Raw genomic sequence first — 13,113 nt, 5'->3', positions numbered from 1 at the left:
TTTGATATTATTAGATTTAATAAACATGGGTTCTTTTTTCAAAACAAAAAACCAACGCCAACTCAACCGCCGCGCTCGGCTCGCCGCCGCCTGTGAGGTCATTGAACTGCTTATTAAATAGTATCAACTGTTAGGTAGAAGTTCATTGCTAGGTAGGTATGAACATGATATGGCATCTTGATCTTGAGGAAGTGTTCAAAAGGCAATAAATTTCTTTTTAACATTTGCGCTTGACAGTATCAGAACCGGGCTTTAAGTTTTAGATTAGGTGTCTTTTGCAAAAATATAAAACAGTTTACATGGTACAGAAAAAAACAATTTTTGGGGTGTTTTTTCACTGGAGTTAGTACACATAGGAACAATTCAATATTTTCTAACCATTTTGTTTGTCCACTATGAGCAAAACAAATTATTTAAAGCGAAACCGCGAGAGCGCAACGAGCCTATGTAGGTATCGGCAAGTACTGACGAAATAGCAGTGTCGTGAGATGACGTCACACGTCCGTGCGGCCGCTTCGCCGGAGTTTGGCGCGAAAGCCATACTTTGACATTTAATATCTCGGTCATTTTTGAAGATACGAAAAAAATAAAAACAGATTTTTTATCCTTGAAGTACCTAGTTTTTAAATATGCTCATAACAAAAATCATTGGTGTGACTCATTGTTACTATTGCGCTATAAATACCCTTCGAAATAAAGAATTTAAATCTTGCATGCTAAATAAGATAACAACTATGTCCTGTCCAATAGTAAATATAATTACCTCTTATATGTTTTTGTGCTAGATTTATGTTATATTTCATGCTCGCAGATAGGGTAAAACGCCCAAACACTTGACACGACTCGATGAGATACTGTCATACTGTGCTGTACTACCACTACACAACAACATGAAGTAAATTGAACTGTTCTAAATTATATCTAAAGTATGTTTATTAAGAATTTTAGATACAATGACGAATGAAGGATGAGCTAATGCGGAAGGAAAAAAACATAAGGCAATAATCACAATCTCAAAATAATAAATTTTACTTAGTATACAACTAAAGCTATTCCATCATACAAAACCTTGCTTCATTATCAGAAGCTTAGAGATGAAACTCTTTCTTCTAGAACCACCCGTTCTTATGTGCTGGTGCGTGACATCATGAAGTCATCTTTAAATAAGAAATCAAAAAATAATAGGAATCTATAAATACGTTTAACATTATCAAATTCTAGGTTTAGTTTATCTTAGTTTGTACAACTGAAAGCAATTTTCATACATATAGTTTAAGGTGGAAACTGATAATTAAACTATTGTAAGGCCTTAAACAAGGCTATGCAAGTCTTCAATACGCAACGATTTAAGTCTTCAAGCGACTTTCGTCTCGCCAATGGATTTGTTTGGCGGTTATCACTTGAAGACTAAAATCGATGATTATGTATCAAAAGCTTTACAGTTTGCAAGCTAAGCTAAACTGAGTTTGAAATCTTTTCTCAAGTTCTTCTTCAATGACAATATTTGTGTACATTTTATTTTGTGTCTAGCCGTGATATTAACTTATAATGTTACTTGTGCAGGGATTCCCGGCCGAGTTTGCGATGTATTTAAATTACTGCCGCGGGTTGACCTTCGACGAATCCCCCGACTACATGTATCTTAGACAGGTGAGTCACATTATCTACTTATAATTATATTTTAATGCCTTTAAGACTTCGTAGGAGTGAATCAGACTGAAGTTGGCCTTAGGAAGCACTTAAAACCGACGGTCTTGCGCCTGACTTCTGACAGGTCCTATTTAGACTATTACGTGTGATGGAGTAGAGCGTACTTGTGTATTATGCACATACACAACCCGAGGGCCTTTTAGCCACGAACGAAAAAGCTCCTTCGCTGGGGGTTTTCTTTACTTGACGCCACCTGAATTATTTGCAATAGATGAACACAGAACAGACTAATGATGATCGCTCTTTTAGACCAATTTTTGTGAACATATGGCTTGTAATTGAAATTGACAGCTGTGGCCGAATATGAGACATTTGAAATATGCGACCTCTTACAAATTGAGTGACACTTCAGCTATGATGTATATTGTATAGTTATAACTTCGAAGCAAAGAAAAAACAGCTTCTCTCTGCTGCATTTACCTGCTGTACAGTTGCATTAGTTGAAACCGCAATTGACCTCCACATTAAAAAATATTAGTAACTACTAGTACTCATAGTATAATCGTAGTTAGTACTATGCATGAAATCATCAAGCAATTGTACGTGCAATGAATGAGAAACAAGCACGTTTTTCTATCGGCGCCTATTTATACAGTCTCGTTGATCTGACACCCGTGCGCGGTCACGTGTCTGTTGTTTATCTTCACTTAGAACATTAGCTTTAATTAACTTGGTTCATTGTGAGGTTATATATGAAATAGACTTTGTAATCGATAAGTAAAACTGTGGGATGGTTTTCTTCCAATATAGGTTGCTTGATGTCTTAAATTAAAAATAATTAAGTTCTATTACTCCTATGTTTTAGACTAAAGACCGAAAAAGAAGAGTATTTTAAACCTAGATAAATTATGATCTCTTTATGGACTATTCCTTGCAGCAAACTTCTCTTGAAAAGATTGTCACATATTAAAGTTATTGTCAATTTTCATGTAGTTGATAAACATGTACCATACGCCTGTTAAACTAACGTAACTTAAATGTACTGTGTTGTTGCAGCTGTTCCGCATCCTGTTCCGCACGATGAACTACCAGTACGACTACACGTTCGACTGGACGATCCTGCGCCAGCGCAAGCAGCACATGGAGGCGGGCGCCGCGGCCGCCGACCGGCGCTCGCCCTCCGTGCAGCGCCGCGCCGCGCAGCAGCCCTCGCAGCCGCCGCCCAACAACGAGGTACTGGCGCACACCACGGCCTGCTGAACCACCCGGCGTCGTCAGGTAGCGGGCTCGCAGACACCCGTGTGGCTGTGACACCTGACCTCACCCGAGTTTCCGAGTGTTGTCTAAAACCAACTACCAGTTTCTGACACTCTTATCGCGTTCTCAGTTGTTGAACAGGCAAAAGTTTACCAGACTCCCTATGTGGCAGTGACTCCCAACCTCACCCGAGTTTTCAAGTGTTGACCCATAACGAGTTTCTGGACACTCATACGCGTTTTCAACTGTTGAGTAGGCAACGGTCTCCCAGAACCACCTCCCTAGTGATAACCTACCCTTACCCAGAATTCAGAGTGTTTGTGATGTTTTGTAAATATTCAGTTATTCACCCTAGAGGTCTACTAAATGACGTCTCCAAACCGTAATCTATGTGATCCTCCTGTCCGGAATATAGTTTCCCTGTGTTAGCCCAATACCACGACGAGTTAAACAGACAGGTCTTGCAGGTCCCCTTGAGGCAGCGAAACTATTTCATCCCAGTAGTTTCCCCACGCTAACCAATTTCAAAGCTTGGTAACAAAGAAGTATTCAATCAAGCGCTTTCTAGAAAAATCCTCGTCCTTTTACTGTTGTCTTAAAACATCACATTAAATATGAGTTATAGAATCTGCACAAACGTTCGTTTGTTGAAGAATAAAGGATTTTTCACACGCTTTCTATAATTAAGAAACGCATAATGTCGTCCGGCCGTGACGTGTTTCGTAACCTCATTTCTTATGCAAACAAATATTATTAGATCCTTTTCACTACGGTATGTATATTATTTTATACTGAAACTGAAACTCAGATGGTTGTTAGCATATCCACTTCATCACTTTATAAGCATAAATGAGTGGAATTTTTAACAACTTTTGTTGTAAATTTTACGTCTAGCAAAGATTGTCTTATGACCTGCAAATAGAAAATGTAGTATTCTGCGTTCCATAACACACAACCTAGGTTATTATTAGTTAGATCGCTACCTCTCCTATCCTCACCCTTTCCTTTCCGATCCTAGGTGAAATCGGTCCACGCGACAAATGAGACACCGACCAACAAGCAACCGGTGAAAGGCCACCAGTCTGTCAGTCAGCTCAAGAAGAAACTCACGGCGATATCATAAACCTTACAACTGCAACCTTCATACACGACCTCTCTCCTACATATTTTGAACAACTATACATGCTATATGAATCTGCACTCACATTTTAAACTAGTTAGACAAATCTTAGTATTTCTTCCATATAGGTAAATAGTGGAAAATGTTTGTTAGCTTGAAGTCGGTTTTGGTAATTTATTGTTATCATAAAGTGTACTTTCACAAGTGTCATGTACGATTTGATAAGTCCATTGTTTGTGTATTGAAATGTAGGCCGCGCGTCACAGATTAGTGCTGACATAGTGCATTATTTGTTTAATATTTATTATACAGGGGACTAAATTCACAAATTGAATGATATTACGTCTTCTAACAACTTCTACGTTATTTATTATAAACAAAGTTTTTAATAACAATGAATATTTATAAGTGTTATCAGTCTACGACATTGTTTACATTTGATATCTAGTACCTAAATAACAAATTGCGCGGTATTTCTACGATTGACGTGGGCATAACTCATTTACGGTCACGTACGCAACAACGAGTGTGGTGCAATTAGCTTAGAATATCAATGAAAATGTTGTGTGCATATTCATGTAACATGGTGTAAATTTCAGTATACTAATCAAAGTAAATTCTCAACATTTTGTTTCCCTGCGAGTGGGAACAGAGATAATTTATTTAAAATTTTAAGTCCCTCTCTCGAAACATGACTGACCTCTCGCCTCACTCGCGCCATCGCATCATAGCGGATATTTTCGGCAACTCGTATCCGTCGAAAATACTATTCATTTGAGCTTTTTATTTTATTGAAATATTTGTGTACAACTGTGATTGAATGAAGTGTGCGTGCGTGTATGTGAGTGTTTTGTTCAATGTAAATTTTTACTTTATAAGGTTTAAAAACATTATTGATAGTATATAAAATACACTAGCGGTAGTGTACAGTGGCCGACTTGTTTTGAGCTAATTCTTTTTTTTATTGAAAGTTTTTAGTTACAATCAGTAATGCTAGCCGGTACACACAATTGATATAAACTAAGAACTTTTTTGATATGGCAACTCGTATGTTTTTATATCTTTAATTCGTCAAAAAATTGTATAAATTATAAAATGAGTGTTGCCAACACTAAAAATACTAATGTAATGTGTGAAATAAAGTTCAACACAGAAGGACAGATTACTATGTGAATTTTGTATAATTTTAATAAAAAACCTTCGAGTATGGATTATCATTTTTTAAATACAGATTCACCAATAATTCAAGATCTTTGCTGGTAATTTTTCATGCTTATGATAATATTTCTAATGTATAACCTCGTACTATTTAGCTTAATTGTATACATAATTTTGATAAATAAGAGTTAATTTCGCGTAGATTTGATTAGAGATGAGCTCACGGTGTAAATATTTTCCTGTTTATCTTTAGATAAATATTGTTGTTCACAGTTAAATAGTGTTATAGTGTCGACTGCTCCATATGTATGACTAGTTTATATGTGTTCGTTTTCCTTGCGATGTCAGCATAGCACGCAATTAACATTTGTTTTTCTCTTTTGCAGTGAAAGAGATTACGACGTTCGGCAGCCACGGGTGGTCCGGCAAAGAAGAGAGCGCGATAGCATATATGTGTGCGTGTGTGAATGTGTGCGGCGTGTGTGTGTGCAAGGAACGAGTGACGTCACTCGCGGCCCGGAGCTCTCGGAAGGCGCCGAACGCGTCGATCACAACGGACTAGCTTTCTTTGAGTATAGAGGCCTTTCGTTACACTATCGAGAACCAACGTATGCTACGTGGTATACATGATCTTTCTGTGTTAAACAGATCATTCTTTTTTTGTACTGTATAATATTTAACTGTAAAATACATTACAGATGTTGATACAATCTACACTAGGACATGATTAATTCAGTTTGTAGTTATGTAACTCGATGATTGTTTAGTTTTCGATGTTAGTTTTTCTAATTAGCTAGTGTTCACGATACACTCGCGGCCGTATTCCAAACCATTCTCTGTACATACCCGAGCGATGTTCGGAATACGGTCGGCGAGACGCGGTAACAGAATATTGGCTAGAATTGTTCATTAAAATTGCAGATTTCTAATGAATAAAGTAGTCTATAACAAAACGTGAAAAATGTTAAAAATATAAAAAAAAAACGAAACAATGTGGTAGTAACTAAGTGAATTGATTCCCTCCGCTGTGGGTCGCGTCGTGTATCTTATAACAGACATAGTTTTAAGGTTATTTTTACTGATTTCTTTTAATTTGGCATATTTCACTTATAAATTGTACATAGCGAGCGATCGCGGCGCGTCCCGCAGAGGCGGCGATACGGCGGTATCTTATTTGAAGATTATAAAATTGTAAATATATAAGCTAGTAAACTTGTTTTAATCACTACATATTTTTTTAAGAAAGCACTAATTGAGTTTGTTTGTGGCGTATTGTGATACTGCATGAACTGAATGAGGTTTCTAATTTGAGTCTGTCGGGAGTTTACTTGTGTGTAATGCTTCTCTGACGATGTAGGCGAAGGTAGCTGCTCCGCTATGTCCCCCAGTACCGCGACTGCCCCAGCACTAACCGCTTGATCAATACGTTGACTTGTGACCGGAATAAGTTTCATTTGAGGTCTACACGCCTCAGTTTTTCAAATGAAGTAGATTCCGATTACCACTCAAGCTAAAAACGATTGAGTTGTTGATATACAAACGCTGTTATATTATACATTTAATTTGTATGGCGCCATTTTTACGAATGATTTTATGTCGCGGTCCGAATACTGACCCCGAACGAAAATAGTAAAATAACAATGCTTCCATAGTATGAATGCTATGTATCATAATACACCATATTAATTGTAAGACATAACTATAAGTTTCCGGAATGATTAGTGCGAACGGTGTGTGAACGAACAAATGGAGACAAAATTGTAAATTTTATATACCATATGTAATAAGTTAAAGTACGTTTGACGATTGTGAGTGATATTATGGATCTCATTCCTTGCAAATTCAGTTTCGAGACTCATTGGTAACTCCAGGACGGGCATTTTGTCTCCAGTTGTGTGTATACTCAGTGTGTCAACACTCTATAAATTAATAAACAGTAATAAACTAATCTTTGTCGTTTCATTTTAATACTTTTACTCTGACAAAAATACCTACAGGGTAGTACTTGATTACCCTGGACCTGCACAAAGTAACTGGGACAGGAAGCTGATTGTAGCGCCCCCTACTGCGATAACTCTGAATTTACACCTAAAAACCTAATGGTACTGTTAAAATAAAACCAGTCATACATTTTACACTTTATTCAACATTGTCATATAACTTACAGTAATTAACAATAAATTTTCACATAATTGTTTACTTAGCCCTCATGGGCTATGTACAGAACACCTAGACTAATCGTAACATTCGAGAAAAACACCGATTTTAAAACAGCGTAACAAACAGGATAAGTATGTAACCATAGATAATACTGTAGGTCCAATAAAAGTTTATTTGCATCTTTTAAAACTAATTTAAAATTCGAACACATTTAACCGATAGTATCATAGACAAGAAAAGCAGAATCGTTTTTTTTAGATGCAAACTACCTTTTTATTACACAGGTCAATCAATAGACGCCTATATAAATAATTTTGCTCTACCCCTTTACTTGATACAATTTATTGAAATACACGGTAGATACATAAATTATAGAAGTTTTACATACAACACATTCACGAATTAAATATTTGAAAGGATTAACAGGTGGGAAGGCTATGATTATACTATTTAAATACAAATGACTAGCAAGGTGAGCTACACTATGAATATCAAGCTGATTGCTTTTACAGTTAACTGGTAAAAATACGCGTTCAGTGAAAATTACGTTGATATAAAACATAATATACAGAAATTGTCATGAAATAGTCCACTCTGCACGAAATAAGCCTGGATTTTGACGTCCCTACCAGTTTTCAGTGTTTCGAATAGGAGGAACAATGTATTGTTTTTAATTTGTATGCGTAGTCTTTGGAATATTTGGTATTCTACGTGGTAGATTGTTTTTGGAATTCAGGAATGACGTCTTCATTATTTTGTTTCCGTTATCAAAAATTTCCAATAACAAGTACCGAGTGAACTATATCAATTCTGTATTATTCTAGAGCCTATGGCTCAATTATTAAGTCTTGCTGTGGTACTCTAGCATGTTACATTGCTATCTAACTACGTTTCGTTACGTTTCTCCTTCGTGCTAGACTTTAATTTTAAATTTTAATACGACATCTTTATTTAAAATCCTCTTTAACGATCTACATGTGACAGAAAAAAGAAAATTAATTTGTCTATGGAAGTCTATTTCAGATCTACGAAGCTACGAAAGTATAATATGGATATGCATTTTTATTGAAAGCGTTTTGCAAATATTCGCACTATACGATTGGTTTGGCATTTTTAAATGTTTAATATTAATTATTTTGAGTTAAATCACATAACCAATCGACTTTAGAACTAATTAGAGCTTAAAGCATTTTCCTTTTGCAACGAAAACTCGTCATAGAACAAAACATAGAGTCATTTACTATTATTTACAAATTATGTATGTAGGAAATGACTTCACAAAAACAACATGCTAAATACATTATACTGATATGAGTAAAGCTCAGCAAACTACTTATTAAAGTTACCAAACAGAAACGAGACTTATCAAAACAAATTTATAGCACAAACGGTTACTCTATACTTTAAAATACATGGTCCGCTACTATTTACATAATTATATTATGAGTGAAACAATATAAATACAATATTCATACGTTAAGATTGCAACTTCATGTTACATTATTGTTCAAGATACGTCTTTAGTTAGGAATGTAAAATATATTTAAAGATTGCTAAAATTGTTAGAAATCGTTGACTATCTGAGATTTTAGTAGGAAGATAATTTTACTAACTAATTAGGTATAGAACAGATATCCAAATTGGAATGACTGTTTTATGCTCATTAGAACATTAACACACTGAGGCATATTGGATTTACACATTAATAAGATTCCATACATATACTTAATAACTATTTAATTGAGTTTAATACCAAATTGACATTATTAATTGAGTTGCACGTTGTAATTTAGAACAGTTTTCCAATCATTTGTGTAATTTCGCGTTGATTTAGCGTTGTTTTTTTTTATTTCAATGGCAACATACATTTTGTTTAAACATATTACGCCATTTTTAATCTATACACAATTACACATTCATTTTGAGATTATATCATACGTTTATAATTTAAAATTAGGAACATTATGTACCAGGGTTAATTTCGTTATTTTTACTACCAATAGCAGTATTTAATTAAGCCATTTTAAATATAATATTTTTAGCTTGATATATTAGCAACACATTGAATATATACGGAGAAGCCACATAAAGCGATTATTGTCGAAAAACGCCGAATATTTCAACACACATTACACAAAGATGTTTATTAATTGACGATCTACTACTTTACATGACTATAACATATAGGGAACTTCGTTCATATAACAACAATGTCTGGTCGATTTTAGTTTCGTAGCAATTTTATAATTGTGATATATACGATTATATGATAACATTTTTTATTAAATATAAGATTATACGTACATTTATGTATATTTATTTAAATAATATCGAAGACAGGATAATCATTAGGTTTTATACATTACAATTAATAGAACACTTTGCGACATCCAATTTAAATAAGATTAATTTCAACAAATTATGATTGAGAATGTATGAAACAAAATTATATTTAGTAGGTAGTACGCGCATTTCTGTCAATTATTGGCCAATTTAATTTTCTGCCAAAAACGGGAACACATTTTTTAAACAATAACGTCTGATTACAATAAATATAATAAAGATATTGCTTATATACTAAAGGTAACACTTCAACGTCTATATTGCGCTAATTTTATTTTTACGGCCTCGATCATAGTTAAGTCAATGTTCGGGCCCAATTTTAAAAGCTTTACGATGAATACTTAATTATTCCTATAATACATGGACCTTATATTTCCCTTGAATGTACAAGCGGTCGCGTTTTCTAAAATACGATCACTAGAGTAAGGCTGCCACCTCTAAACTGTGGTGTTGTTAATGAACGATTATTTATTCCACCAAGAGGTAATTATTACACTCCTTTATCCCTGATGCGCTAACCGTGCTATTAAGTACAGTATCTACGCAAGGTACTTGAAACTTTTAAAGTTAATTATCATTTCCCAAAGAGCTTTTATTGTATCCTGAACAAAGCTCTGGATTTAAACCTGTTAGAGTGTGGCAGCCCTAAGTGTAGATATTATAATTAGCGGAATATCTAGCAACAGTCTAATTATTACATTGCATGTGTCTATTTTAATAAAATAATAAATTAATTAATTTATAATCCACTGATTGTTATAACACGAGCCTGAGTATGAAATATACATCATATTACAAGCAAAATAATTTAAAGCAAATAAATAAATAATTATTTTCTTAATAAAATAGACACATGCGTACTATGTTTATAAGATTATAGTTAAATAGATCACAGAATTGGAATGGGGTAACGTATCGATAAATGTAAGAAGAAATAGAAAATAGTGCTGAGGTATTTCAATCAACTTGGAAAACAGACAGTTGGAAGTTTGGAGATATCAGCAATAAGTACTCTTTCTTTTAACCAGACAGCCATACGATGTGATTATTTTGTCTAACATAGTTTCAATATTAGGGTATATTTATTTATCTATATTTTTATTTGAGTAAACTATTTACAATATCTAGTTATTGAAATGAACAGTTACAAAGTCAAACAGTGGAAGATTCGAACTATTGAAACACTAACTTGACTACTTAAAACTGCTATTGCTATAACTATTTTCAATTAGCTGTAGTAAAAAGTACAAAATGTAATAGAAAATTTAAATTTTCTCAAATATCTATTGTAGTAATTCGTCAAACATCGATGTTTCGGGACAAAAAATATATTTTACAAAATTATATCGTCACTATAACTAAGGTTTAAATATAATGTCATAATGAAAAGTGACTTAATCCGTTAAATTTTAGAAATAATATCACAAATAAAAACTATTTATAATAGTACATCGCATACGTGACTAGAAATCACATTGAAATGTAATTTTACTAAAACTATGCAAATATTCATAAGATTAATTATACATTAAAGCGAATTATATTCTTTCTTGCTTCGTCACATTTACATAGATGCCACATATTTAGTGAAATATTACATTTTTGACTGAATAATATACATATGAAGATTTCACGAGTACACTGATAAAACATAAGACGCGAAAACTAAACAGATAAAATATTTTTATAGTGTAGATTTCATCGAATGTTCTGGTTTCTTAGAAAACAGTATTTTGTGCGCAAGCAACTCGTGTGCTCCACAAAGCTATTTACACCACCGCGGTAACTATTGGCAGCTGATCTGAACACTATGTCTACGTATTAACCCATCCCATTTTACTTTCTAAACCAATAATATTCTAAACGACATCCTACCTTTTCAAAGTTGTTATTTTACTTGAGAATATCGCTTAAATTATTACATTTTTAAAATTACTCGCCTTCAAGTTCACGATAATAATAAAAGCATGCATTAACTAAAATAATATCTCAATGCAAAACTACTTTTTAGCTTATAAGTATCTATAAATACATACTAGCTTTTCTATTGTGTTGATTTGTTTCCATAAAATACTTATTATTATAAAGAAAACTAACATCGATGCATTTTTATATCATAAGACAGTAGCGTTTATAGAACTTAGTATTTATGGTTTAAATTATACATATAATAGGCCAGCTTTGGATAAGAAAAATAAGTATGTAAGTAAAATGCATGTTCCTACAAGAATCAAAATGAACCAATATACCCAGAAAATAGATATGAGGTTAATAATTATTGTTTCATGGAAGACAAAGGTATTGGGATTACAATAGTCAAAGTGTTTCGAAAGAATTAATATCAAAAAAGGCGTAACTGGGAATGGAGAATGTTAACAAATTTGGATTATTAGCTCTCCATAATCTCTGTTAAAAATAAAAAATACTAGTGAAAGAATTACTTTGATACGTCAATTAGTTTCCGATTTATAAGTAAAACAAGTTGTAACCGCGCGAATCGGTGTGACGTCATTTTACATTACGCTAAGTCTGGCTCACATAGTCTTTTTTAATAATATTTACTATTATTACACTTTAAATGTAATAAGCAGACGAAAACACAACAAAATACTGCATAAGCTATTACATCTACGGCTGTAGACTTGATATTAAGCGGGACACGGCCCGCGCGGCATGGTGTACTATGACGTCACGCTGTTAGCGGGACTCGATATTTTTTGAAACTTTGAATGCTTGTAAAATCAAAACTACTTGGTATTTTTGACTAAAACAAAAACTAGTTTTCATGTACATGTACAGGCTTTACTGAGTCAAAATTTCAAGCGATTTGGCATACCTAGTAACATTCTCCATTCTCCTTAAGCTTTAGAGCTTTACAAGAATCATTGGCAATTTTATACTCTTGTAGAGACATGTAAATACAAACGTAATTATATTATGTTTAAATTACATTAAGTAACTTATAAAACATAACCAAGTGCGTTTTATGAACCTTATTCACAATTTCCTCACGTCCATTTACGAGCATAGGCAAAAGAGATCTGTCAGACTGACATTGACAACTAATGACAGACAAGCGTGCCAACTTAACAAAACTTTAACATTGCCAGTGAGAAAATTAATAAGTGGAGATGCAATCTGGGTTTGTGAAATCTCCAAAAACGTTTAATTCGTAAAGACTGGCGAGTGTTATGAAGAGGATGTACCATACCATCAGTACTGCGCCATATTTACGGTCTAATTTCCAGCCGTTGGCGTGTGTGGCGACCACCAGGAAGATCACGGTGGAGAATAAGGAAAGTGTTGAGTAGATAAGACCTGGAAATGAATCAGATAATTTTGTATTATTAGGGAGATCCAAAGACGCAAGAGGTATATTCATTACTCAATGATCGCGATAGTAAAGAAATTTCAGTGGGTAAGTT

At 33.9% G+C, this 13,113-nt stretch overlaps 2 protein-coding genes across 8 annotated transcripts in view; one reads left to right on the top strand and one right to left on the bottom strand.

The window, feature by feature from the left end:
• LOC142983619 (casein kinase I-like) overlaps positions 1-7,133 on the top strand; it is a 35,169-nt gene extending 28,036 nt beyond the window's left edge. For 6 of the 7 annotated variants that reach the window (XM_076130593.1, XM_076130595.1, XM_076130596.1 and 3 more), the window contains exons 7-9: positions 1,564-1,650; positions 2,707-2,883; positions 3,926-5,238. In XM_076130593.1, coding sequence (XP_075986708.1) covers positions 1,564-1,650; positions 2,707-2,883; positions 3,926-4,030 — 369 coding nt within the window. In that variant the 3' untranslated portion in view covers positions 4,031-5,238. Of the gene's footprint in view, positions 1-1,563; positions 1,651-2,706; positions 2,884-3,925; positions 5,239-5,571 lie in introns of those variants that run through there. The other variant, XM_076130598.1, reaches the window with a different exon arrangement.
• A 178-nt stretch (positions 7,134-7,311) lies between these two features.
• Positions 7,312-13,113, bottom strand: part of LOC142983615 (putative sodium/potassium/calcium exchanger CG1090) — a 42,814-nt gene continuing 37,012 nt past the window's right edge. Inside the window, exon 15 of the mRNA XM_076130588.1 lies at positions 7,312-13,006. Within this exon, the coding sequence (XP_075986703.1) occupies positions 12,807-13,006 (200 nt within the window). The 3' untranslated portion in view covers positions 7,312-12,806. The remainder of the gene's footprint in view (positions 13,007-13,113) is intronic.

Source organism: Anticarsia gemmatalis, chromosome 24, assembly GCF_050436995.1.
Source record: "Anticarsia gemmatalis isolate Benzon Research Colony breed Stoneville strain chromosome 24, ilAntGemm2 primary, whole genome shotgun sequence".
In the NCBI taxonomy this organism is placed as follows: domain Eukaryota; kingdom Metazoa; phylum Arthropoda; class Insecta; order Lepidoptera; family Erebidae; genus Anticarsia; species Anticarsia gemmatalis.
The sequence above is the reverse complement of the archived record's forward strand: the minus strand, read 5'-3'. Positions and strand labels throughout refer to the sequence as shown.